The sequence below is a fragment of the Tinamus guttatus genome, unplaced genomic scaffold (genome assembly GCF_059628265.1).
Source record: "Tinamus guttatus ecotype Peru unplaced genomic scaffold, ASM5962826v1 Tinamus_guttatus_pri_ptg000314l, whole genome shotgun sequence".
Classification (NCBI taxonomy): Eukaryota; Metazoa; Chordata; class Aves; order Tinamiformes; family Tinamidae; genus Tinamus; species Tinamus guttatus.
Window position 1 is genome coordinate 9,378,595 of NW_028288848.1, and position 25,442 is coordinate 9,404,036.

At 43.9% G+C, this 25,442-nt stretch overlaps 2 protein-coding genes across 3 annotated transcripts in view; one reads left to right on the forward strand and one right to left on the reverse strand.

Moving 5' to 3' along the window:
• Positions 1-14,578, reverse strand: part of TBC1D12 (TBC1 domain family member 12) — a 39,644-nt gene extending 25,066 nt beyond the window's left edge. The window contains exon 1 of one of the 2 annotated variants that reach the window (XM_088528730.1): positions 14,515-14,578. Coding sequence is in view for 1 of the 2 variants with exons in the window: in XM_088528729.1 (XP_088384855.1) it covers positions 12,961-13,643 (683 nt within the window). In the remaining variant the exon portion in view is untranslated. Of the gene's footprint in view, positions 1-12,960; positions 13,691-14,514 lie in introns of those variants that run through there. The other variant, XM_088528729.1, reaches the window with a different exon arrangement.
• A 6,470-nt stretch (positions 14,579-21,048) lies between these two features.
• Positions 21,049-22,462, forward strand: LOC104564736 (D(1)-like dopamine receptor). Its single transcript, XM_010211369.2, has one exon. It carries the CDS (start codon positions 21,049-21,051, stop codon positions 22,417-22,419), a length of 1,371 nt encoding a protein of 456 aa, XP_010209671.2. The 3' UTR covers positions 22,420-22,462.
• Positions 22,463-25,442: the final 2,980 nt, after the last annotated feature.

Sequence of the window (25,442 nt, forward strand, 5' to 3'; positions counted from 1 at the left end):
TCTTATCGTGGAGATATCTGGAACCTGAAAAAGGTATAGACCTGAAAAGGCTTATAAAATAAAAATCAAAAAACTGCTATTTTCACTAGCATTTTTGACAAGTTTCATAACACAGACTGGAAAACAGAGCTCAGTTTAGCAGACACCCTTTGCCAGTGCCTAAGGCAATTACACTTGCTCAGGCAGATGACTGCATTGCTCAATTATTTCTTCGAAAGCCAACCATCACGAGGTCACATCAGCAACCATTTGTCTAGATGCACGGCTGTACTACTTGACCTGGACCAAAAGTTCCCACAGAGCATATTATGTATCAATGCTTTGAAAATAATACATTTATTTTGACTACTAGAAAGTTACTATCCAGAAATTTAGGTATAAGTGCAGGGATCAGGTAGAAGTAGCCTGTAGGCTTAGGATGCTTCCATGCTCACACGGAGCATACAGAACACTAGAACCCCCTGCAGAGACTCACATAAGCTACCAGACTTCAGCATTACTTCATGGAGCATTCCTTCAGAATCATTGTACTAACATGCTAACTTTGTACTTTCACACTCATAACACTTTAGTCGTCCAGGAGGAAGCTCCCAAATTCTTCACTTAAAGCATTTTCTTTATTCTGAAGTACACTTCCTTCTCAGGTGGTCTGTATTCATATCTGTGCATAGCAATTACCTTCTGGCTTTACCCAGATAGAAGCAGCATGCTCCAACAACTGTAATCTGCCTGAAAAGTGTTCAGCCACTCAAATTCCAGCACTGTCAAGGTTTCAAATCATGAAGTAGGGCTTTATAATTAGGAACAGTCAGTGTCTGTAAAACACAGTACAATTTTCAAAGACAAACCTTATCTTTTCAGTTCCCACAATGTCTTACAAATGCCTCTGTGATAAAAGCCCCTTCTGTGCAACCTTGCCTGAATAGGCTCTACACTTGTGTGTGTAGCAAAATACACAGCTACCAGAGAAGAGCAAACTGGAGAGAAAAAACATACTGAGAGGTAACATGTGAAAGTCCTCAGGAACCTACAGGCCCAAGACTACAGTCCTGGAGAAGCCACAAGAACTGACAAACTCTGAAGACCAGGACCTGGCTGAATGCACCTGAGGCCATCATGTTGCACACACTACTGCCATTAACAATATGGTATAATTCAGACCACTTTCAAGGTGGTGGCTGCTATATGCAGACAAAGGCTACAGGATTTTATGCACATCTGATTAAAGAGACAGTCCCTGGGGAACTTCCTGAACACCCACCTAGAAGTCACTAGTGCCTCAAGTCCAACCTTATGTTTCTGAGGGAGCAGCTGAGGTTGCCCTCCTAACTGTTGTCCCAACCCAGCAACTGCACAGGGGCATATTGAGAACTGTGTGCTGTACAGGTACCTGCTATTAACAGAATCAAGCTATTGCCATTAGGAACAGCAGGTGTTCTAGGAAGCACTGGTTACGCTCTCCATCTCCCCCCATTCAAGGCTCTCTGAGGAGACCTGACCTGTGGCCACCTGCTACACACAATGCAGTACAAGCACCTGGGCACCCACACAGCAGCAAGGGGGCAGGACTGATCAGAGAGCCACCACACAAGGACTCTAAAAGACACTTTCCTCAATCATCCCAACCCAGGCTGTATGACCTTAGTGGATGAACAGCTCCAGCCATATGAATAATAAAATAACCCGTACAAGATGGAAAAGCATGCTAATATAGAGGACAGACCCTCGTTTCACAAGTGCAGGACAGTTTTCATAGTGCCCTACACTGCATGCAAGAGGAAAAGAAAGGGTTTAGAAATGCACTGCGGTCCTAACTGTTCGGTTAGCAATTCCACAGCTTCTTAGAGCTTTTGCTAGTACTGAGATCACGTGTATTTTCATTTTGTGTGTGTAAGGGGGCAGGAAGAAAGTTCTTTTTTTTTCCTGTTTATTTAACGCTTTCTAGTATACATCCCTGCTCTTTCAAGCCTCTAATAGCAGTTTTGACTTAGTGAACTAAGTTGAAGATCTTTTGCTTGTTCAGAAGTGCCTGAAGTTGACACACCGGGGGAGGAAACCAACACTCAGACAAGAGTTCTAAGGTATTTTTAAGTTAAGTTCAATTTAATTTAAGAAATTAATTCACAGCAGGATAAAACCCAACTTTTTAGTGAGCAATTAGTAGATTTAGCCTGGATGCAAATGCCTCTTTCACATGATCACTGCAAATCACTACAGCTGCTCATACTTTACTACAGCCTTGCCCTCAAGTCTGAACTACTGCAGTGGCTGAATTTGAACTTACTGGAAATAGGTTTTCAGAAACAGGTATGCAAGAAGAAACATTAAGGGAAATATAAAATAGCTCCTGTGTCCTGCCTACACGCACTGCAATAGCCACCTGGGCTCTGCACATGCCAGCATCACCTGGCCTCACTGCTGGTAGCACCTGGGGAAGCTGCAATACACACGGCTGAGCCCAAATGCAACTGGGTGCCCTGCCAGAGCTGCTTCGTGATTAAACCAAAAGGCTGGTAGATTAAAAAGGAAGAACAGCATAAACATACAGAACATGCTTTAAGTTACATTTCTGTACAAAAGCTAAACAGCATACCTAGTATGCCCAAGGCTCTTCAGAGCTTTTTCTTTTTTTACAATCACAACGTTAACACAAGCCTTTCAGAAATTAATCCTCTTAAAAAAATTCTTTAGCATAGTGAAATAAACACGAGCTTATTTGCTTTTAGGAACATGCAAGACAAAAAGATATATTTTCACTCTTGTTTAGTGGTAAATATTTATTCAAGTTTGTTTCTTCTGAAAGTAGGAAATCAGGTCAGGTTTTGTTATCAATCACAAGGATAAACTTCATGTAGGAATTCTAATCCAAGAAAATTATGGAAGGTTTACAAATAAGCTTTCCATAATTAGGATGGAAGGACACTATTTCAGCAAGCTGTTTTGGCAGTTAATGCAGCACCACCTTTTCTAATGTGTCACTGACAACAATAAAGCCTTACAAGAGCCATGGCCTTTTAATTAACAGCATCTGTGTCTGCTTACAAAGTACATTCACTGAAATGCAGGAAATATACTGGATTTGATACATACAATGTCACTACTGAGAATATTCATAAATTTCACTGATCCTGGGAAAAGGAACCTAGAAATTAGCTAATTTAGTACTTAGGATTAATATCCACTTGAAAACTTCAGTTTCTTAGAAATAACTGATCATTAGAGCTCACTTCATAATGCTTTCTGTTACAAGGACTTATCAGAGGGGGGATACTAAACTCATTCGCCAAATTAAAACTTTCGTTTACAGAAGTCCCGTAAAAAAGTTGCACATTTTTCCCACTAGCTCTCCATAATCACACTAGAAGGCATAGGTGGATTGACGTGCATGAAAAGGAACAACATTAAGTCACAGGAATAAGCCACTATCACACGCCATGAAACCTATTGCTAGCACTGCTTGCATTACTAAAAACCTACTGGCTTTCATGATAAATCAGCTAATAAAGTCATAGTAGCAAGAAGTGGCAGTTTTCTTGCTTATTTAACAATATCGCTCCAAATATCCCAGCTTTGCACTGCTGCATGAGTGCCACTATTTCAAAAAACAATTCCAAGTTGCTGGCCATTTCCACAGCATTAAGATGAAGTTCTAGTAGTATAATTGCTAGCCTAGCCACTGCTTTTGCTTCTCAAATTGCTCTTATGATTGTTTGTTTCTGATGTTGCTGAGATATACCACTATAGTAATATGTACACATAAACACAGTTCTTGCATGTATAGCTTACTCTACATTGTTAGAGTACATTTAATGCAATTGCCTAGGAAAAAAAAAAGTAACTGTTTGGCCAGAGAATCTGACAAAGCTGTTTCAATAAAATTTAACAAGGGAACAGCAACCTCAAAGATAATTGCACCAAATCAGTTACCAAAAATAAGATACCAAAGCATACAGGTATCCTGGGAGGCATTTTGCCACTCCCACTGAAGGGGAGGTTGCAGCATGATCCTATTTCTTAGGAAATATTGAGGCTCACGTTAATAAAACTGCACCTTGAAACGAAAGTTCACTGGTTCTGCTCCTTACAGAGCTATTACTTATCTAGGCACCAATTTCAAGCAGTCAACGAAGATCCAAGTTTGCACCTAAGCTATTTAAAATGGTTATCAGCATGAAGCATTTTAAAATAAGCCTCCCTTTCTCAAGCCTGTTAACCCTGCAATACTGAGAACTAGCAGAATCGAGCAGGATCATCTACTGAAACAAGGGCACGGTCTCAGAAGAGAGCATAAAACATGTTAGCAATACTACTGCTACACTCCATCAGTCAAGCATGTTTCCTTACAGTTCACTTTAATACAGAGAGAAACTTAACCCCAAATACGCTGCATCGTGTTACACAATAAAACCAGCAGGCAACTACTATCACGCACTCTTGAATGCTAAGCTTGGAGCCTGGCACTCAGCACAAAAAAACATGAACTTTTCCAAGCAAAATACTTAGAGATAGCGGTTATCCAAGGGAAAAAAATACATATTAACCCTATGCTTAAATTAGAGAAAAATCATCTTGCTTTCAGAATAAAGGTTTATTTCCCTTGCAGGGTAGCTCTGACCTTGTTCGAAATGTTTACTCATTAATCTACAAATAAAGCAGTTCCATCAAGTGACCTGTTAAGTTTTGCCAGAGTATTAGAAGTATTTTTAGAAAAAAAAATCTTTGTTGTTAAAAGATTGTTTATCTTTCACTTGCATAACCTCATTTTCAATCAATACTCATTTCTCCTCATTGTGCTCATCCTTAAGACCTGCAAAAGGAAGGAAATAGTGAAAAAACTCAAAAACTACAAAACCAACAAAAAACTAACACCAACTTCAAGTGCAATATCCCCAGCAGTACATAGTAGGTTGCCATGAGTGCAAACCAGACACGCTAAAGTACTAGCAAAAGCTGAAGTTAAAAAACAGGGTTAAAAATGAGCAAGAGAGGCAAAAATAAGCAAAAAAGAGGAAGGACCAACTAAAGCCAAACCTGGAAGAAACTGATTTGGAATCTCCTACAATAAAGCAGCGTAAGAGCTGAACAAGCTCTGAAACCTCAGGCAAGACCCTAAAGAGTCTGAAACGGAAAAATAAGGCAGCACTGTTTGTCAAAGCGATACCAAGAAGCAACACCTGATTAGAAAGATCTTTCCTCCCTATTTAAGCTTTTTCTTACAAAAAGATTTCCCAAGCACACAAAAGCAGTATATGCTTGAAAGTTCTGCTAGCTAAAAAACAACTGACAAGAAAACTACTTATGTACCCAAAACTGCTATCCTAGAGAACTGTGTAAATCAGGAGGACTTAGAAAGGCTCTAACCCATAAATTGTTAAAGGTTTATTTTTACTGGCATAGCAAAACAAACAAAAAGCAACACACACACACCATTTTGCCTTAAACCTGCACTTCCAGAGCACTGGATGCAAACTCTGAAACCCCCTGCAGGCCTGCAATTTCCTATTCCTTCATCACTATATAAAAATTGCTTTATAATACAGTAAGATTAATATGACTGTGCTTTAGCAGGTATAAAATGCATAAGCTGCTTTAAAAAGCACACCAGAACCTTGTTCTTCATATGCAAGTTTTGTCCATTCTAGGTTTCATGTGCAACAAAATGGAATAGCAGAAAAACATTGCCTGATTATAGACAATTAGTTTCCAGGCTTTTGAATAGACTTTTCATAATTTGTATAGAGAAACACATGTAGCTCAACTCTAAGCATAAACAATGAATCATTAAAAGGAAACAAGACCTTTTTGCTTGACACTTAAAAGCTTTCAGAGCAACAGAAATAAGATTTTATTCATATAAAGTGGTTTAAACTGTTTCTACAGAGTACAAAATTTGTGGGGACTCATGCATTCAAAAAACTACAGTAGATGTTCAGGACATACACATGAACAACACTCAGTTTTCAGATCAACTGATAGTTTGTCATTGCTTGTCCCTCATTTCCTACTTGAATTACAGTCATTACCAAAAAGCTACTTTCTCACCTACACATGCCCAGATATTCAGGTTTTCCAGATATAATCAATAATGCGAGAAAAGTTATATGAACAGAAAAACATCAAGAGTAATCATTGCCTAATTCATACTTTTCCACTAATCATTTATTCTCAGATTTTGGTCTTATTCTGTACACAGTGTTCATAAATAAACATGCAAGTGTTTTCAGGTTTAGCTTTAAAAAAACTTAACATGAGGATTTACAACATAGCAACACACTGATTAAAAATTACAATTTTACACTAATTCTAAGTTACGAGTTTCAATAATGTAGAATAGCATCAGCCCATTTTGACTGAAGGCATTAGTTTCATGCCTACTTTTAAGAATAAATTTGTAAAACCAAACTTTGTGCCAAGCTATTATCACCTTCATACTTCACCAGGCAATTCAACTGCTACTTAAACACTATACAAAACAGCATAGCCAAACTTCAGCAGCCACCAAGAGCATTTTATCTGTAGAATCCAACCCAAAATCCTAGGTCACAGAGCTCCAAGTGCAGCACTATCACTCAAGCTAAAAATGTTATCCTGCTTCTTGCAAGGATAGAAGTCTTGACCATGCGAAGCCACAAGCAGGTAAGCTGCAACAGACTTGGAACAAAGCAGTGCTAGAGGAATAAATAAAATACATGTTGGCAGAGCTTTAACAACACAGTTATGGGTAAGGGAAGTGCATTTCTCTTCCTTGTACCAGAAACACACTCCCTCTGCTGCATTGATTCTGGGAATACCCAAATATTGCAAACCCATTCAAATCACTAATCCAGAAGCAAAACATCCGGGTTTATCCTGCAGCTGCTCAAGAGATGGAGCAAGCACCAAGAGCAATGAGAGAGGCATTCCTCCTGCTTCCCAATAACAGCTAGCTCTTAAATCAGTTTGAGATGTCTCATGAAAGAACAACTGTTCCATCAGTGACTCACTTCCAGTCAAAGAGAAGTTATCAGCATTATTTATCAACCATCATACTGCAGCCCAAATGTCCCAGATGAGGAACAAACTCAAGACAGACCAGAAAGATTTACAGCCTTTGTCAGTCTCAGTTCTGAGTTCAAACACAGGGTGGAATTTTATTTTGAAAATTGCCCCCGCAGTTTCAATGTTCTATTTGAGCCAACTTGGATTAAACCTTAGTTAATATTTTTCCACCTTCAGTTCCCAGACTGGGCACCTGCCAATTAGCACATTGTGTAATATCCAGTTATGCTGCTCAAGTGCTGCAAGTTACAGTAACTAGTTAATATATCTGGCATGTGCTGGGGTTAGCAACTCATGATAAAGTTAACCATATTCAAAGATAAATTGCACGAGCACTACAAAATGCAGGAGCTGTCATACGGTTGATATCAATACACAAGAGTTTGACTCTTCCCAGTTCTGCCTGACAACTTGATATTTTAGCAAGTGAAGAAGAAACTCCTCTCCTTACTACCCAGCTACCTACAGAATTTGAGGAACAGTACCCAACATGGAAACAGCAGTAAGACTGACAAGGATCCTGCCCTAAAAGTGGCATTAGACAACTGAAGTAACTCAGAACTAAGCTTTGCTGGAACCAGGACCTGGAGTAGAGCTGGCCTCAGTGATGAGATTTGATGCCCTTGCAGCACAAGGCGGACATGAGTACATTACCTTTTTCCCATAGCAGTAATTTTCCTCAGTAACCACACAAGTCCTCAATGATGGCAGAGCAGCAGCAAGTCTGTTTTGCTGTGGTTTCAGTGGAGGCAGAAAGGCTAGAGAGGTTTTGTTGGTGTTGTCTCCATCTCACATCTGTTCTCTTTTACTTCTGCTCTAGCCATTCACTTAGTTGGCCTATTCCTACAACAGACCTTCAGCCAGGTTGCTTAGGTCAGCAGAACTCCCCCAGATACAAGGCAGCAGATTTTTATTATGCTACCTGATAGCAGAAACTCTTGGGAGCACATTGGGGGGGCGGGGAATTGTTCTTAGCTAAAGGAGCATCAGCTCCTTTAGGGAGCTGGGAAAAATCTGGTGGCGGAGCAGGAGAAGAAACCCAGGTTTCTTCTTCCCACAGGCTACAAAGATTATTTTCAGTCTGGAGGTAAGACAGGAGGATATGACTTTACAAGAACACAAGGCGTGGTGTTTAGCTGCCGGAAGTTCTAAAAAATAAACAAACACACCTAAGAGCAAAGCTAATGAAGCCTTTTTTATTGTTACTAATTCAATTCAAAACCACTCATCCACCCCTCACCCTGTTACCAGGCCAGCAGCAGAGAGCTCAGCCCAGCTACCTGGCTGCAGCATTAGAGAGATCAGGCACTGACTAGGTAAGTGTCACTCCTTTAGGAAGCACACTCCAGTCATCACTATTAAGATATTTGAAGTAATGACTATCTACTATTCCAAGTTTTTTCCTAGCTGTTCAACTAACCAGACCAAAAATGGATAAAAGAAAGCAAGAAAGAGCTGTACATCTGAAGCATCTGACAAAAATAACCTTAAATTCCTTTTCATTCTTAGACAATTAAGACAAAATATCCCAATGGTTGGTTATCAGTCAGAAAAAAGTTAACAGCCTCAGAAAGCTACTTCCTTATAGGAAAGCTGGGATTAGTGACCTTTTTCTGGCTCTTTTCCATTTAAAAATTCCCCCTTTGGTCACAGGCCATCCAGGAGAAGAGCGGTCCCATTTGCTTTGTCACACTACTACATTTTGAGTCTTAAAGAAGCTCTGTGACAAGACAAGCAGAACAAAACAAGGAAGGAAAGGGGCCTTCTGAGATGCCAGGAGGAAAGGCTTTCAGGTTAAATGAAAGAGTCTATAAAACACTTTTTAGCTAAACAGCCTGACAACATCAACAATATGTTAAAGTGTCTATTTCAGATGCTTGGCTTAAAGCAAACTACCACTCTCGCCTAAGAAACAACTTCAGAAAAAAATCCTATTAGAATAGGTTTTCCAGCACCAATATAAAGTATTACACTGCATACCAAGGAGAACAGAGAAATTAGGATTTGGGGTAGTTTAAACTGATGCAGATTACACCTACAGCACTAAGCTTTTAGAAGGAGGAAGATAACAAGACTAGTGTGATATAGATTTAATCTGCTATGGCGGAATCTGCACTTCCAACAGAACCTCAAATGTCACCATTTTAATATTAAATATTATATCACTGCAGTGCCATCTCCTTAAGTAGTAAAAGCTAAAATTAGCCAAAAAGCTAACTACTAACCTGCCAAGGAAACAATAACAGCATTAGGAATAGAGAGATTGCAGAGAAACAGAGACATTTTTATGAATAGAAAAAAAATACAATTTTAATAAAATTTTATACACACAGTTATTAAAGAAGTTGGGAACTACAGAGAAATAGCTGGAGTTTTGTTTTTAATGTTTACTATAGCTGGTTTTACTTTGGAGTTAATATTTACTTAAGTTGCAATTATAGCCATTATACATACAACAAAGCCAGAAAGTGGTCATGTCAGCACAACTTGGTAAAACAGATCATTCTTAGTGAACAGGATATGAAGAATATTCAGAGAAGTTCTTTATTTTTGATAACATGAATGCTTTTTCTTCTTTGTATCAAGTCATTATGCCTCTTAAATCTATGAAAAAGAACACTGTTTGAGTAAATGACTAGTTAGTGACTCCTGCAAGATCTAGGTCTGGGAACTTTTGCCTACTTTCTCCAGAGCTATAATGCAAATAAATTATTAGTATCTGCTTTTTCATTCCAGTTTTTCTCATCCAAGTCTCTTATCTACATTACTACCAGCATATTTCCTTCACCTGTTAAAAATTGTGCCCCTCATTTTCTGACTTGGATAAAGAAAGTGAAAAGTCTTTCAGCATGTCCACAGGATGATCTAACCAAGATACCAGCAGAAGCAATGTAAGGATATAGCCTAAGCATTATGAAAAGTCACATCATCGGTGCGGTTTCATCTTTAGACTAGATATTTAAAGCTAGAGATTTTGATCTCCAGCTTTAAACAAGCCAGAAGGGCAGCTCACTTACCAGCTGATTCTCATTACCCAACAGTAACTCACTGGGGTCACCCAAGTGATCCAAATAACACAGAACAGTGCTACTTAAGACCAAAACCCCTAAGAACTGAGCCTGTCCATCACTGTAGTATGACTCCTACTCAGGAAGACAGGGCAGTGAGAGGTGTCTTGGGAGAAGCCACTTAATGCTCTGACCATGGCCAAAACATATCGGAAACAAGTGACCACAGTCTTGAATTTTTCCTTGCCATGCCACTCTGCTGCACATGCCTCCGATTTACTTGAGGGCTCCCACTTCACATGCTAAGAGAAACAAAGAGGTAGAACAAAAAGATAGCAAGAATAATTCTTTTCAGTTAAAAAACATTAGCACTATTTTTGACTGGCTTAATTTGACATTCCAGGATCAGCTATTATCCCTAGTACTAACCTGAAAAAAGAAACTTTTATTTTGAATATTTGAGCATTTTAAGTAATCCACTACACTCCAAGATGAGGTGAAAGGTTATCTCTGGAAGGGACTCCTCCCTATGCCTCCCTGCAGCAGCGGAGAAGCTGCTGTTTGCAGTCACTTGCTTCTGCCCTGACTCACCTGACCAGTTTCCCATCCAGTCCAGTGGAGTGAACAAGGACAGTTAGCATGGATCATTTCACCAGACTGCAAAACAGCCCCAGCCAACAGCACAGGAGATGGGAACGAGCTGCTGGAAACAGCAGCCTCCTAACCCAGATCTGCTGCAGCAGAACAGTTTGCCTGACTGGGCTGCTACAACAGCGAAGCTTCCAAACACAGAGGGCAACATGGTTTCCCTCTAGTCTTCTCTCGGTTTAAAACAAAGAATATCTTTTAAATGAAAGAATTCTATGCAAGTCAGTCTATTAGAAAAAAAAACAAACAAAAGAGATCAAATTTTAGACAGTTTGTAAACTAGACAAAAAACACTACAAGGACGTAACATTTAGTATAAGATGCACCAGATCGTAGAACTACTTAAGCACATTTTGCACACCAAGTGTGTTTTCTGCTGTACTGAAAACAGGCATACATTTTGACATAACATGAAGGAGCTGCTCTTTCAACAAATAATTTTGATAGAACAGTGCCACCCAGGATGATATCAACATTAGAGATCAGACATCATTTACAACTCATGCTCATTTAAAAACACAAGCAATCACCTGCTGAGAAGCTTCCTAAGTTAGTATAGTATTGCCACCAACACTCAATCACAGAACAGCTTTTACTAATTTGAGCCCTTATTTCTACGAGTCAGACCACTTATCTGGAACTGGAGGAAAACACAATCTGCTGATGATGGCAATTGTCAGTTTCTGAGGAATCTGAGCAGTTTAAATGAGGAGTCTCAGCCTTCACACTACCAAGAAACTTTCAGAAGTAACTGAAACTGAACTTGAAGAGTAACTACTCCTCAAGAGAACATTTTTAGTATTTTAGCAAGCAACAAGAGAACGCAAATTCAAGTGTTATTGGATCTAGAAACAAGTTAAGAGGCTTGCTTTTCCTTTTTTTTCTTTCCCCGTTCTCAAACCAGTTGCCTCATTTTGGCTGCCCAGACAGTACTAGGAGAAACTAAAAGACTTTTGTGCAAATACAGGCAGAACTGAAGGCAAAAAGCTTCAAAGCCAATACTGCTCAGAAAGCTGAGCACATGTGGACAGATGACACCCGGACCTGCAAGGGGCTAAACTCAGCTCATTGCTGAATCCTTCTTTCAGAGGTGCCAGCACTATAACTTTTGCCAGGGTGGACGTAATTAAGTTTTTCCATGTAATATCCAAATCCTTCCTGAAAACAGCAAGTGTTAGTATACGCTGATGACAACTTCAACTGCAGACCGAGGTCAGTCCTCTCTAGCAGACTAAGTTCTGGAGAATTTCATCAAGCTATTACTGCTCCAGGATAAAAAACAGCCAGCACCAATGCTACTGGTTAAAGAGCTCAAGCAACGAGGCACAAGGAAGGCAGAGCACCCACTCTACGTAACATGAAGAGGAGGACGGGGAAGACGACTAAGCAGAAACGGTGGCGATCGAAGAACATCTCTCAATTTGTCCTTGAAACGAAGGAGAGGCAAATGCCCCATAACTGCCACTGCCTAATCCTGTGGCAGGAATTCCCTGTATCCCTTTCCTGAGTGTTGACAGAGAAGACTTCTTTCTCAATATGGGGTCATCCCCAGAGATCAAAGCCCTCTTCTTTCATATCAGTTAGTAAAGTTACTCTTAATCTGCCTTCTCAAAACACTGAAGAGACACATCGTGTTACCAGAGCAACTGTCACACAGTACCTTTAAGCCCAGGGCTTCAAAGAATGGAAGTTGGAAACTGGGAAATTAAACTTCCCTCTCTGACCCATTCGTGCTCCCCTCTCTGTGCCCAGAGAAGCAACACAGAGGATGTTACTACAGGCAAGGTGAATTTCCTGGAGTATACTCAGGAGCGGGACTCAGTATCCGCAGCCTCTGCGTATGATGTGTCAAAGTTTTTGTTTTAGAAACTTAACACAAGCCCAGAGAGCTGAGCAGAGCCTCGCGCATGCAGCTTCCCAAACCATGCTTTGGAATAAAGCAAAGCAGCAGCTCCCTTGCTACGCTGCCAGTAACGCCACGAAGCTCTTACTACTTCTCAGCAACTTTCACAAGGAGACTCAAGTCACCTCAAAGTGGCTTCCAAACACGACAGATTTCACCTTAAACGCCTACGATGTTTAATTAGCATCACTGTGTTTGTGCAGACAGCAAGACAGCCCGGCACAGGAGCAGAACTCCGCGCACGCAGTTTGCGGCAGCAGAGGCACCTCTCGGCCGCAGCACCGGGGACACACGCGCTGCACGGGCTGCAGCCGCCGGGCCGTGCGAGCTCCGGCCCGGGCCGCCCCTTCCCCGCCGCGTTACCTGCTGAAGAAGTCGGCGAAGCTGCTGGCGGTGCCGCCCCCGCGCCGGGCGCGCTCGGGCGGCTCCTGCGGCGGCGGCGCCGCGCCGGGGGGCAGGTGCTCCGGGGCGCTGCGGCGGCGGCTCGAGACCTCGTACGTGTTGCGGGAGCCCAGGTGAACGTCCGTGAAGGCGGCGGGCGCCGCCCAGCCCCGGGCCGCCCGCGCCGCGGGCTCGGGGCTGCCGCGCCGCTCCGCCTCGGCGCGCAGACGGCAGCTCCGCAGCGGCTCCTCCAGGGCGGCGCCGCCGCCCGCCTCGGGCCCGGCCTCGGGCCGGCACAGGAGGAAGCCGCCGTTCTGCAGCCGCGCAGCCTCCTCCGGCCCCGGCGCGGCCGGCGGCGGCGGCTCGGCGGGCGGCGGCAGCAGGAAGCCCGCGTCCCCGTTGCTCATCCTGGCGCGGGGGCCCGCGGCGCAAGCGGCGCCGTTGGCGGCCTTGTCCGGGCCGCGCTTCGCGCCCGCCGCCGCCAGGTACCGCTGCAGCAGCAGCCGCTGCGGCCCCGCGCCGCCGCTCTGCCGGCTCAGGCGCCGGCTCCCATCCCGCTCGCCGTCCTCCTCCTCCTCCGCCTCCTCGGCCGCCGCCGCCGCCTGCCGGCCCGCGGGAAGCACGGCTGCGCCGCCCGGAGCGCCCGCATCCTCCGGACCCACCATCTGCCGGTGCCGGGGGCGGCGGGCGCCGGGGCGCGGGCGCCGCTGCCGCCTCGCTCCGCGGTGGCGGCTCAGGGGCGGCTCACGCAGGCGCGCGGCGCCGCCAGCCGCCCTTCCCCCCGGAAGGCACCATAGAGAGAGCGGCAGGAAAGGCGCCCGCCACCGCATCCGGGACCATAGAGATGCCGAGTGGCTGGGGAGGGGCCTGACGGCCGCCGCTCCGCCTTTACCGTAGTCCGTCTAAAGGCTGCCCCCGTAGGCGCCTCCCCTTTACCGCATTCCCTCTGCATTCCGCATACCCTTTACCACAAGGAAAGCCCGAAACTCGCCGCCAGGTCCCTCCTGCCAAGGCAGAGTTAACTAACACCCGCCTAGACCTAAGCCTAAAGCTAAGTCTAAGCCAGTGCTCCAGAACACAGCGTTTCCTTGCAGCACTGCCAGCAAGAACCTCTCTGCTCCTGTCTGGGGCTCTTATTACAATTATTACAGTTACAGACACTGGAGCAGAACTGGGGATGGGCTTTGGGAAAGGGGAGCGGTCAGCGCAGAAGCCCCCTAGTCACTCCCCACACAGCAGTGATGGGGCTTCCAGCATTGCCCCTTCGTACCAGGGATGAAGGGAAGATACAGGAGAATGTGGGAATCACTGACCACGCTTCCTGGCGCTTCTCTCAGGCAAGAGGAAACATGATTTATTTCTCCTTCTTCCTCTCTAGCGACCAGACAATACCAAAAGTCTGAGGCCAAAAGACCTGCAGTCCCCAGAGCTGTCAACGCCACAGGCACCTGCAAGGCTGTGGGGCTACCACGCTTCCCAGCACGAGGAGCCCCAGCACAAGCAGGTTGCTCTCACACTACTACAATAAACGCTCACCGCTGGTAACAGGGAAAGTAGAGCTCTTTTGGAAACCCTTCTTGGTGGCCAGAAGACTCCTCCATTTGGAAAGTCCACCTTCCAAAGGCCTGAGTCTTGCTGAGGTGCCTGCTCTTAAAGGCAGGCAGGCGGAGCATGCCCAGGGTGGGGGAAGGCCCCATTGGCAAAATGGAAACAGCTGGGTTGAAGAGGTGCCCTCTTTAAAAGATTTTGCCTGTTCATGGGAATTCTAGAAAGAAAAGTTTAAAGGGGGAATCTTCACAAAAAAAAAAAAAAAAAAAAAAAAAAAAAAAAAAAAACATATATATATATACATACATACATACAACAATACATTTCCTTGTGCTTATTGTTAGGACTTTACAATATAAGTCCTGCCTAGCCTAATTTTAATAAATAAATAAACTCACAAATAAGCTTATGATGGTTTTCTTCTCCTTCTTGTCATCTTTTAAACATACTTCTTATCTCAGGCATGCAGCATGGGATGTTTTATATGTGAGATGAGACTTATTACCCCTTTTGACAAAAATAATCAGTGAACACTTGGGATCTCAGGGGTTGGAGAAGAAACTAGAATCAGATTTCACAGAATCACACAGAATCACAGAATGGCTGAGGTTGGGAGGAACCTCGAGAGATCATCTAGTCCAAACCCCCTGCTCAAGCAGCCATTTTTTTGTTTTGTCTTGCTGTGATCTTGACAGCCAACATGCAGCCTCATCCACCTACAGCTGTGGCAAATAAAGGACCTATTGACCTCAGCTGCTTGGGAAAATGTCCCAAAACACCAAGATTACCTATTCTTCAGGTATGCCAGCTGAACTGCTTGTGGGACTGCTTGTTAGGCTACTTCAGGCAAAACAAGCCAGGAGCAAAGATGGGCTAATTACGCTCTTTGCCCATGTAATTATTATTTTTTAAAAATTATTTATTCTACACTGTGGTCAGGGTGATCTCGGATACGCAGGAGGCTGATCACTGTGCCCACCGAACAAGCCTCCCTCGTGGGCGCTGCAGAGGCCGCCCCATGTGTGCGGGGCGAGCGAGGCGTTCCGTGTGCGGCGCCGGGAGGCTGTGCAACTTGTGCTGTCAACTTGTGCTGTCAAACTATCACCAAGAGGAATATCCCAAACAGCACCTGACAGCTTGACACAGGAAGGGTACACAGGAAGGGTAAATACTGTTTGATCAAAAGGATTAAAACAACCATAAAACTTAGTGCTATTTTACCCATCTTAACCTGGAGATTTCCTACACTGTTAACAAGGGATCGGCAGTGATTGCACTTTACACATTCCCTCTTAACCTCACTAGGTTCCAAAGATTTCTAGTATGCTGCAGTGATTCATTCTTGATGTCCGAGAGAGGCAAACTTCTTGGTTGTCAAATAAATACACAGGCAATAGAGACCTAGGTCTGTCTACATTGATGACTGGTTTTGACAGGCGACCTTTTCAACAGAGCCCCTCATTAGGAAAAGCCCCTGTCTCCAGCTGCACCTTTCAAACCAACAACTCTTCATTCTTTGCTGTGCGGTGCCTGTGGATTTGAACTGAGACCACACTACTGGGTGGTCAGTACTGAGAAAATCTTGAGGTATCTATTCAGGAGCAAGAACATACCAGTGAAATGCAGAATGTGATGACCTGACATCCCCACCAAACTGACAGCCCCTGCCAAAAAGTGGAAAGACATTTACAGAGATTCAAGGAGACATTGGACAAGCACTTGCTCAGAGATGCAGCAAGGCACAGCTGACCCAGGAGGGCCACTGCTCAGAGCAGTTTCAGGGGCTCTTATCCATCGCTTCAAAGCTGAGGCCACTGATACAGAGCTTATGCAGCTGCTCACCCTCCTTCGGAGACTCAGACATTTTCATGGCAGTGGTAAGGGAGACCCAGCCTCTAGACCGGGCTTAGTGACAGGGTATGGGATTAACAGACCCTTGGTCTGAACTAGGATGACTATTCTCATGCTTTTAAGCAAGTTCCTGTGGTCACCTCCAATTCCTACCTGCAACCAATAAATCAGATATTCTCAGCAGTTTTGGAAATTATGAACAATTTATAATTGTCAGTTTATAATTTGGTCCCAACAGCTGAGAAACAGCACTGTACAAAAACAAGCCAGTGCCCATTTCTAGTTTCTCTTCATATGAACAACATAGAAAGGCCTCAGATATTATCCTACCTCCTGTGCCAAATAGTGATAATAAATATACATTTATTGGTTACAAATATGATCAGTATGTGGCTATTGCTTTCTTTGTGCTGTTTCATTATTTCAGTAATTAAAACGTGGAATGGCTTCCTCAAATCAATACATATGAACAACTGTACTCCAGGGCCCCCCAAATCACAGATATTCACGTATTTGCACTATAGTTGTGCTCTTTGGCATTTCACTCCAGAGGTTCTAGTTTCTTTGGAAATGCTACTTTGGCAAGAACATCCTTACACCCTACTAATAACAGTTTGCACTTTTAATACAAGCCTTCTGGCCAACATCTCTTCACACTTTATAACTAACAATTAATTAAGCAGCTCAGAGCCATTATGTTTGGCAGACTCCCACATGCCGCAAGCTTCTCCACAGAGCATTCTCTGCCGCGCTTCACTCCTAGAATAAATTACAATCCTTGTGGATAAAACATGTTATAAGCCTATGTTAAGACAATTCAGCCTGTGGTGCTTTGCTAGGGTGTTCTTACGCTTTCTGTGCTTCAGACACAGTGTCAAAACTTTCTCGAGTATGTAACAGGTTAAGCTGTATTTTCCTTTGCTAGGTGCTGAAAAGCTTTCCAGGTTATTGATAGTCACTTCTTCATGAAAGCTCCATGTTATTTGCTGGCCAGTACACCTAAGTAGAGAGTTAGTCTCTTCCCTCTGGGTATCATCAGCAACATACTGAAAAACTAGAGACTAGTGTATCTCAATATTCCTGTTGTCAATGTCAGCAAACACACAGGGATGGAGAGGTAGTTACCTGGAAATCACCCTTAGCAGGCAGAGTAATTTAGGTTTGCTACTGTTTACTATTATGGAAGAGCCATCTGGCCTACACAATAGCAAAGCAAATGAGAATTCAGCAAGAATCCAAAGGTTCTTTCAAAGCACAGGTTGGGTACATAGTAGCGATGGGGGATCTTCAAAGAAGAATGGATACAGGCCTTAAAAAGGCTGTCGTGAAGCCTTCAGAAGGCTTTTACCTGCCTTCCAGCATTACTTCTGTCTTGCTTATATTCTGCTACATCTAACTGTTCGGGTCATGCAAGCCCCAGGTCTTCCTGGTGGTAGTGGCACGGTCATTACTTTGGGACAGGGAGAACTGTGCATCACCTCCCTGTGGTCTGACCATGTCCGTCCACCAGTCGCGTTGGTGGCTGCATGCAGACTTGTGCAAAGACTAGAGACTGAAACACTGTGAAACACTAGAATTCAGTGGCTATTGTGCATCACATCCTCTAGGCACTAGGCAGTTTGCAGTTACTAATTCACAGTATCATTAAGAACCTGAGAAAACACAAACCAAACCAAAATGAAAGTTAATGCAATGGCCACTTGAAGTTCTTTTAAGTGAATTGGTTCTGAGTACAGATTAAATTTTGCTTCCTAATGCTGAGTGCTAAATCCTGTCCCCCATAGACAGAAAGTCCATTTTTATATCCTCAGAAAAAAAAAGTCATCTTCTCTCAAAAAGCTGCCTCACACATTGTGGGGACATTGGCAAAAGAAGAAAAATTTAATTGATTTTCAGATGCACATTCTAAAGCAAGCGAAAGTCTCTAAACTGAGAAAATCTAAACCAAAATGAAAGGCTTAAAATTACGTTCTGAATCAGATATCTTCTTAATCATAATAGGTACTAAAAATATGTAAGCCTTGAGTCTAAGATGAGATAATTTTACAGGGGAGAAGTAAGATGAGAAGAAAACTGGCTGTGAATTCTTACATAGAACTGTCTGATCAGACTCCCTTCTTTCTTTTCTTGGAGAAGATTCTGAATACAACAACTGCTTTTTTGAAATACAGAATATAGAACAGAGAGATTACATACACTTACATACTTCGTAGTAGATTTTATATATATGGGCTGGATAAATTCACTTTTTCATAAATGGAATGAACTCTGGAGTTGCAAGAGGCATTATTTTATACACTTTATTAATCTTTTACATTATTTTGCTCAGATCCTTCTTATCCTATCCAGACTACGCTTAATGCGATAAATGTTGACAGATGCAACATGCAAAATTTGTGGCATTTTCAGCTTAGTGCACACACTAATTTTCATGCAGGATCGTGCTTTTTCCGCGCCTCTCCAATAAGCTTTTTCTTCACTCCACTATGCTCAACATAGGAATAAGACTTGGACGACGTTTCTATTCCTGTCTTTGTCACTGACTCACTGTATGGCTTCCTGTGCATTCACATCTTGTGGTTGGATTTTTCTGGTATCTGAGAAGGTGAATGCATCTGTCAATGTTGTCTCCAGAGTCATAATGTCTCTCTCTGTACAGATTCTTTTGCATTTAGTAAAGGTTGAGACCTCACTGCACCCTGTCTATCAACTAAGCTATTAAGAGGCATTCTTATGTCTACCCAGATGGCTATTTTAATTATAACCATAAGAAAATCAAATCTGTGAGATCTCTGCTTATTAGTCAGATTTGATTTTGATCAAGTGCCTCATAATTTTGAGATGGAGCACCCACCATAGGCACACAAGGCAGCATGATCACTTCCCATTTTAATGAAGGTTAAGGAAGACATAGAAATATTAATTCAGTACGTTTGTAAGCTGTAATGGGATCCTGGCAACTGGAGGTACACGGAGACACTCAAACCAGTTGTTTTGTTGTATAGGGAGAACGCCAGTTACTGGCTGCTACAGCGCCCTGTAGCGCTACTATCTGCTGAGTATGCAAAGGCACTGATTGCTCTTTCCTCTTCAGTGCGATGTTCTCTGAAATCCCTCTGCGGTTCCCTTCACAATTCTTTGCAAGAATAGTCTGTTCTTAGGTCATGTTATTGATTGTTAAATTGAAACAAATATATTTGAGTAAAATCAGCAAGTGTATAGATAAGTCTTACAAACTAAGTTTTAGTCCTTTCTTAGTGTTGCAATGAAAGTCAGAGAGCCACTACAGTTTGGAATGTCAATAAAATCCATGTATGTCTGCAAGAAAGGTAGGGTCTTATTTTACAGCCTTCGTTATTTTAACAGCTACTACTTTTGTAAGAAAAGTATAATATTTTAACAGAGACATTGTATATAAATTGTTTTAATTATGAACTAGTTTTACAGTCAAACACACTAACCAGAAATGTATTCCAACTTCCAGTGCTGTATTAGGGACAACACAAGGGGCTTCATTGCGAAGACTACAGCCTCCAAGGCACAAAGCAACCAGAATCGTTAAAAAACATGACTAATTAGTAACAATCTGTTATGAAGTGATACAAGCTAGTTCCTCTTAAATATGTTGATTTTTACAGGAAAAGCTGCCAGCTTTGCTTTTTATTATTATTTTATTATTTTATTTTTCTATTTCCAGTCTCCATTCTAATCATCAGGAATGTTATAACAGTATGATAGAAATCAGATACTTATCGACCTAAAAATTAGTTATAATGGTATCAGCAGATAAAGTAAGTTTAATCATCAGGCAGAATAGAAAATATAAAATACCTCATCTAAAAACACTACCTGTTTACCATATTAACTGAATTATATGAACTGATCTCTTCCACTCATATTCCCCTTATCTTTTTTTTTTTCCACGACAGGATTACCATGAAAATTCTTCCAAATAAAGGATCATACCCTATTTGCATTAGGATACTTAACTGAAAATAGCCTGTAAGTGTATGCAGGACACATTTATATGACAATATGTATATAATTATAAATGCAAAGGGGAGAGTACTGAAATAATCAGAAAACCTCTTTGGCTGGAATAGGCAGCTCTTGGGTGCTCATATCTGAGGAAATGTGTCAAGCACCTTCTGCCAAAATTTGAAAAAAGACAGAACGAGAGACGCTTTAGGTTTCTGTGCGCTTGCTTTTACAACATAGGATTTCAATTAATACATATATATATATTATATATGAAGACGAGCAAAACGTGTTTTAACGAACAGACAGCTCCCCACATCCAGATTTGACAGCAGTGTAAATTCCTCGGCAAACGGAAGCGTGCCCCGGCTGCGGGACACGCGGGGCGCCCCGCCGCCCGCACGAGGCCGGCCGCGCCCGCGCTCTCCAGAGGGCGATGCCCGGACGGCGCCCGCAGCGGGCGCGCACCGCGGCGCGCGGAGCTGCCCCCTCGGCGAGCGCGGCCCGGCGCGAGCGCACCCGGCCCGCGCGGCGCCAGGCGGGGCGGCGCCGTCACCGCCTCCCGGCGGCCGGGCGGCAGCGGCGCCGCGGGGCTCCGCGCGGGCAGCGCGGGGGGCGCCCGCGCGGCGGTGAGTACCCGCGGGGCGCCCGAGGCGGCCGGGGGCGACATGCGCGGCGCGGGGGGCACCCTGCATGGAGGCGGCGGCGGCGGGGGGCCCGCGGGCCCTGCGGGCGCTCACGGGCTGCCTGCTGGGCGCCCTGGTGCTCAGCACGGTGCTGGGCAACGCGCTGGTGTGCGCAGCCGTCCTGCGCTTCCGCCACCTGCGCGCCAAGGTCACCAACTGGTTCGTGCTGTCGCTGGCCATCTCCGACCTATGCGTGGCCCTGCTGGTGATGCCCTGGAGGGCGGTCACGGAGGTGGCCGGTGGCTTGTGGCTCTTTGGCAGCCACTTTTGTGACACCTGGGTGGCCTTCGACATCATGTGCTCCACCGCCTCCATCCTCCACCTCTGCATCATCAGTCTGGACCGGTACTGGGCCATCGCCAGCCCCTTCCGCTATGAGCGCAGGATGACGCAGCGCCTGGCCTGCACCATGATAGCCATGGCTTGGGCCCTCTCCATCCTCATCTCCTTCATCCCAGTGCAGCTACACTGGCATAAAGCCCAGGACAGGAGGCCTCTGGGGTCCCGGTTGCCTGGGATGCCCCGCTGTGATGTCCGCCTGAACCGCACTTATGCCATCACCTCCTCTCTTATCAGCTTCTACATCCCCGTGGCGATCATGATCATCACCTATACCCGCATCTACCGAATCGCCCAGGCCCAGATTCGCCGCATCTCCAGCCTCGAGCGCGCAGTGGGGCAGTGCCCAGCCCTTGGCAAGGACCCTGCATCCTCTTTGAGGAGCTGCCTGCGCAAGGAGACCAAGGTACTGCAGACCCTCTCCATCATCATGGGTGTCTTCGTTTGCTGCTGGTTGCCCTTCTTCCTGCTCAACTGCCTGCTGCCTTTCTGCCAGCCTGCACCAGAGAGTGGCCACAAAGGGCCTTCTCCCTGCATTGGCCAGACTGTCTTCAACATCTTCACGTGGTTCGGCTGGGCCAACTCCTCCGTGAACCCTGTGATCTACGCCTTCAACGCGGACTTCAGACGGGCATTCAGCAGCCTCCTGGGCTGCCGGTGCTTCTGCTGTGGCACAGCCAGGTCCACCGTGGAGAGGGTCAACTTCAGCAATGAGCTGGTGTCCTACCACCATGACACCACGTGTCAGAGGGGGGCAGCTGCCTCATCCTCAGTGCCACCCGCTGCCGTGGCTGCCTGGGTTCAGCCCGCGCCCCTCGCCATGAGCCTCCAGCAAGAAGGGAGCAGCGAGGAGCCGCTCACGGAGAAAAGGCCCGTGATTCATCCTACAGGAGCTGCTCCTGACAGCAGCTCCAAGTGTCTTCCCATGCCTTCCACTCTGCCATTTGATTGTGAGGGAGAGATATCCCTGGAAACAACTACCCCCTTTACAGGGTTTGGTGGAGGTGAGAGACCCCATCACGCCATTGCGGAGGGATAAGCGATGCTGCGTTCACACACAACCGTCCCTCGCGCAGCTTCCACGTAGGATACTTGTGTCCCCCAGCAACCAGCGTCCCGCGCCAGAGGGGCACGAGCCTGCAGCTCTCGGCCCAGGGAGGCGAGAGGCGCCTAACGTCTGTTCCGAATGTGCAGCAACTACAGCTTCAGCCCTTGCTCTCCTTCACATTTCCCCTGCATTGGTTCACCCACCACTCTTCTAGCAACAACTTCTATGATTTTTTTGAGAATTAATTAGGTCAAGACAACTGCCCGCACAATTTGAAACTCTATAATATTATCTCATGCAGATAAGTTTAGAGTTAGCTACTTTTCTAAAAAAAAAAAAAATTCCTCACAGTTTCATATCATACAGTTATATACTTGTGGTCTTAAAGCTGTGTGCCTGGTTTTAGTCCTGTATTTATTTCAAAGCTGAGTGTGTGGATTTAAACCTCTGAATCAGTGATTAGTTTCTTAAAATATCCTCAACTAAAACATCACCACCTTAATGTGAAGTCCAAAGCATGGACCCTGGAAACGAAAAACCCTGGAAAGGAAAAAAAAAAAAAAAAAAAGAAAGATGCTTTTATGTAGACCCTAGGCACAGTTTCAAGGCCTAATATAGGTATCCAGGTTTAATGATACTGACCTAGGATCTTCCTAGGATCTAAAACATTAGAAAATCTATTATTGCATTAAGCTGAGGGTGCCACAGTAGGCAAACAGTACAGCCTGTGATAACTAGCAGTACAATTGCAGAGCAATTTAAGCTGCTATAAAACAAGAGTGCTGCAATCTGTCCTTTCTCCTGATAGTTTAGGCAGCTGATCCTTCTTATCAAAAACAAATCCAACCCAACCCAACAACCACAAAAACCCTGGGTTATCTCTCTGAGCCCACTCCCTGCTTGGTTGCAGGAATATCAATGCTAGTAGACCGGGAAGAGGTGGGACTGTGAGGATGAGGGCAGGAAGGGGGTGGCATTCAGACTAATTTAAGCTTCCAATGTCATCTGAGAAAAGAGCTGTCAATCTTTCTTTGCAATACACTAGCTGTGATTTCATCTTCAGGCAGGAAAGGAAGCAAACACTGGAAAAACTTTTTGAGAGTCAGGATAACTAAGCACTGCAACAAATTGCCTAGGGATGTTACGAAGTCCCCAGCAGGGAAAGGTTCTAAGAAGATGTTACCAAACATCTGTCAGAAGTGACACAGACTTTGTTAATCCTGTCTTGGGGCAGAGTGTAATGATCTGAGATCCCTTCTAGTGTGGCTTCACTGCGACATGATTCTTTAAGGCAGAACAGAGTTTAAGATGTGTGCGTTTTTGTTTGCAAGCAGTAATCTTTAGCTATTCTCTTGAAGGCCCAGAGTATACAGGTAAGAACTTCAAGACCACACTCACAATGTTGCCCTTCTCTGTGTGTTTATCCATTTTTGTTAGGCGTTAATAACTATCATTCAACATGCTTTCTGTCTCACCTGGAGAGTAATTCTGAAATCTATTCACATATACAAGATCTGTATTTTTTATTTTGATTCCCTTTTGACAATTTTCTAAGCTTTACTATATGAAGCATGCATGGATTCAGCTGCTAACGTGTCCCCATTAATCTGCTAGAGGATTTTCCTTGCTACATTTCTTTATTCTTGTACAAACTGGAAACTCCTATGGTAAGGCTGTCAAAATTTTTTATCTCCTCCAAAAAGCCAAAATGATATCCTTGAGCTGTAAAAGACATCTCATCTCACCCGCACCTCCCGCCACGGAAGCCCGTCCCGAGGGACGCTGACAGAGCAGACAAAACGCGGTGCCGCCGCGCAGCTCCCTCGCCGCTGGCTGCGCTGCCCTCTCTGCTCTGCAGCCTCCCGCTGTTCTCCGTGCACGCGGGAAAGCCGCGCTCTGCCAGGCCAGGCCACACAAAGTTATTCCTCACAACAGCTCTTTGGAGTGTGTGTAAAGTCTTATTATTAGAGATCCAAGCTGTTAGTTAATGGAAGGGAAAGGTTTATCTTCTCTGCATATGGGAGCTGTCTGGCTCAGGAAGTCTTCCGGATTTAATAAATCTAATGATGAAAACTTAGCATATGTGGGTGGGTTACAGAAATTAAGCAATGAATATATGTAAATAATTTGCTCTAAAGAGTAATCAGAAGTGCATGGTAGCTTTGACTTATGAAACTATATTTGTCTTAAGAGTGGAAAAAGCTATCTATATCAGTTTTTGTGGCTACAGTTTAAATAAGGTTCACTAACAGGTCAGACAGTACTTGAAAATAAAAGGATATTTATTTAAAGAAGAAAAATATGACTTTGAAGCTTTCTAAATGGACAATTTAAAATAACGCTTTGTAAGTGATGTTGGAAAGGGTTTGCACTTAATTTATGCTGGTCATTACTGATGTGCAGATGTTACAAATAGCTATATTCTAAAGTTGTAGTATCTGTTGTGCTGTGTGATGTTTAAGGGTGCAATAAATTTTAGAAACTCTGTATTATAAATTGTTTATACTCCTTTTAAATGGCATATAACTGAGGATACGTCATATTAAAACTGTATCTGACTGTTAATGGCATCTTCTACTATTGTTGCTTTAATAACATATGGGTATTCATACTCTATTTTTATGCATTGTACCTTATTTTTACTTTCCTAAGCTACATAAGGCTCCTGATCCTTACTCTGACTACAAAACAAGAAGTTCTGTGAATAGTAAATGAATGAAATTTCATTTTCTTTTTTTTTCCCTAATGATTCACTGATTTCTATGTGATGTTTTTCTTATGATGGGTAAGGCTGTTGTGTTAGATTAGATAAAAGGCTAATTAATATTGTGAGGTTCCAGTCTGATGAGATCCATTCAAATTATTACAAAAAGCCACAGATTTACTTTAGCAGAAATTGAGACAAAATTCTTTCCTCCTTACACCATTGCAATCACTTTAAAGAAATGCTTTCCAAAGTAAAACTTGGCCAGCATTTGTTATCAATTTCTGGGTCATGATTTCCTGAATTGTAA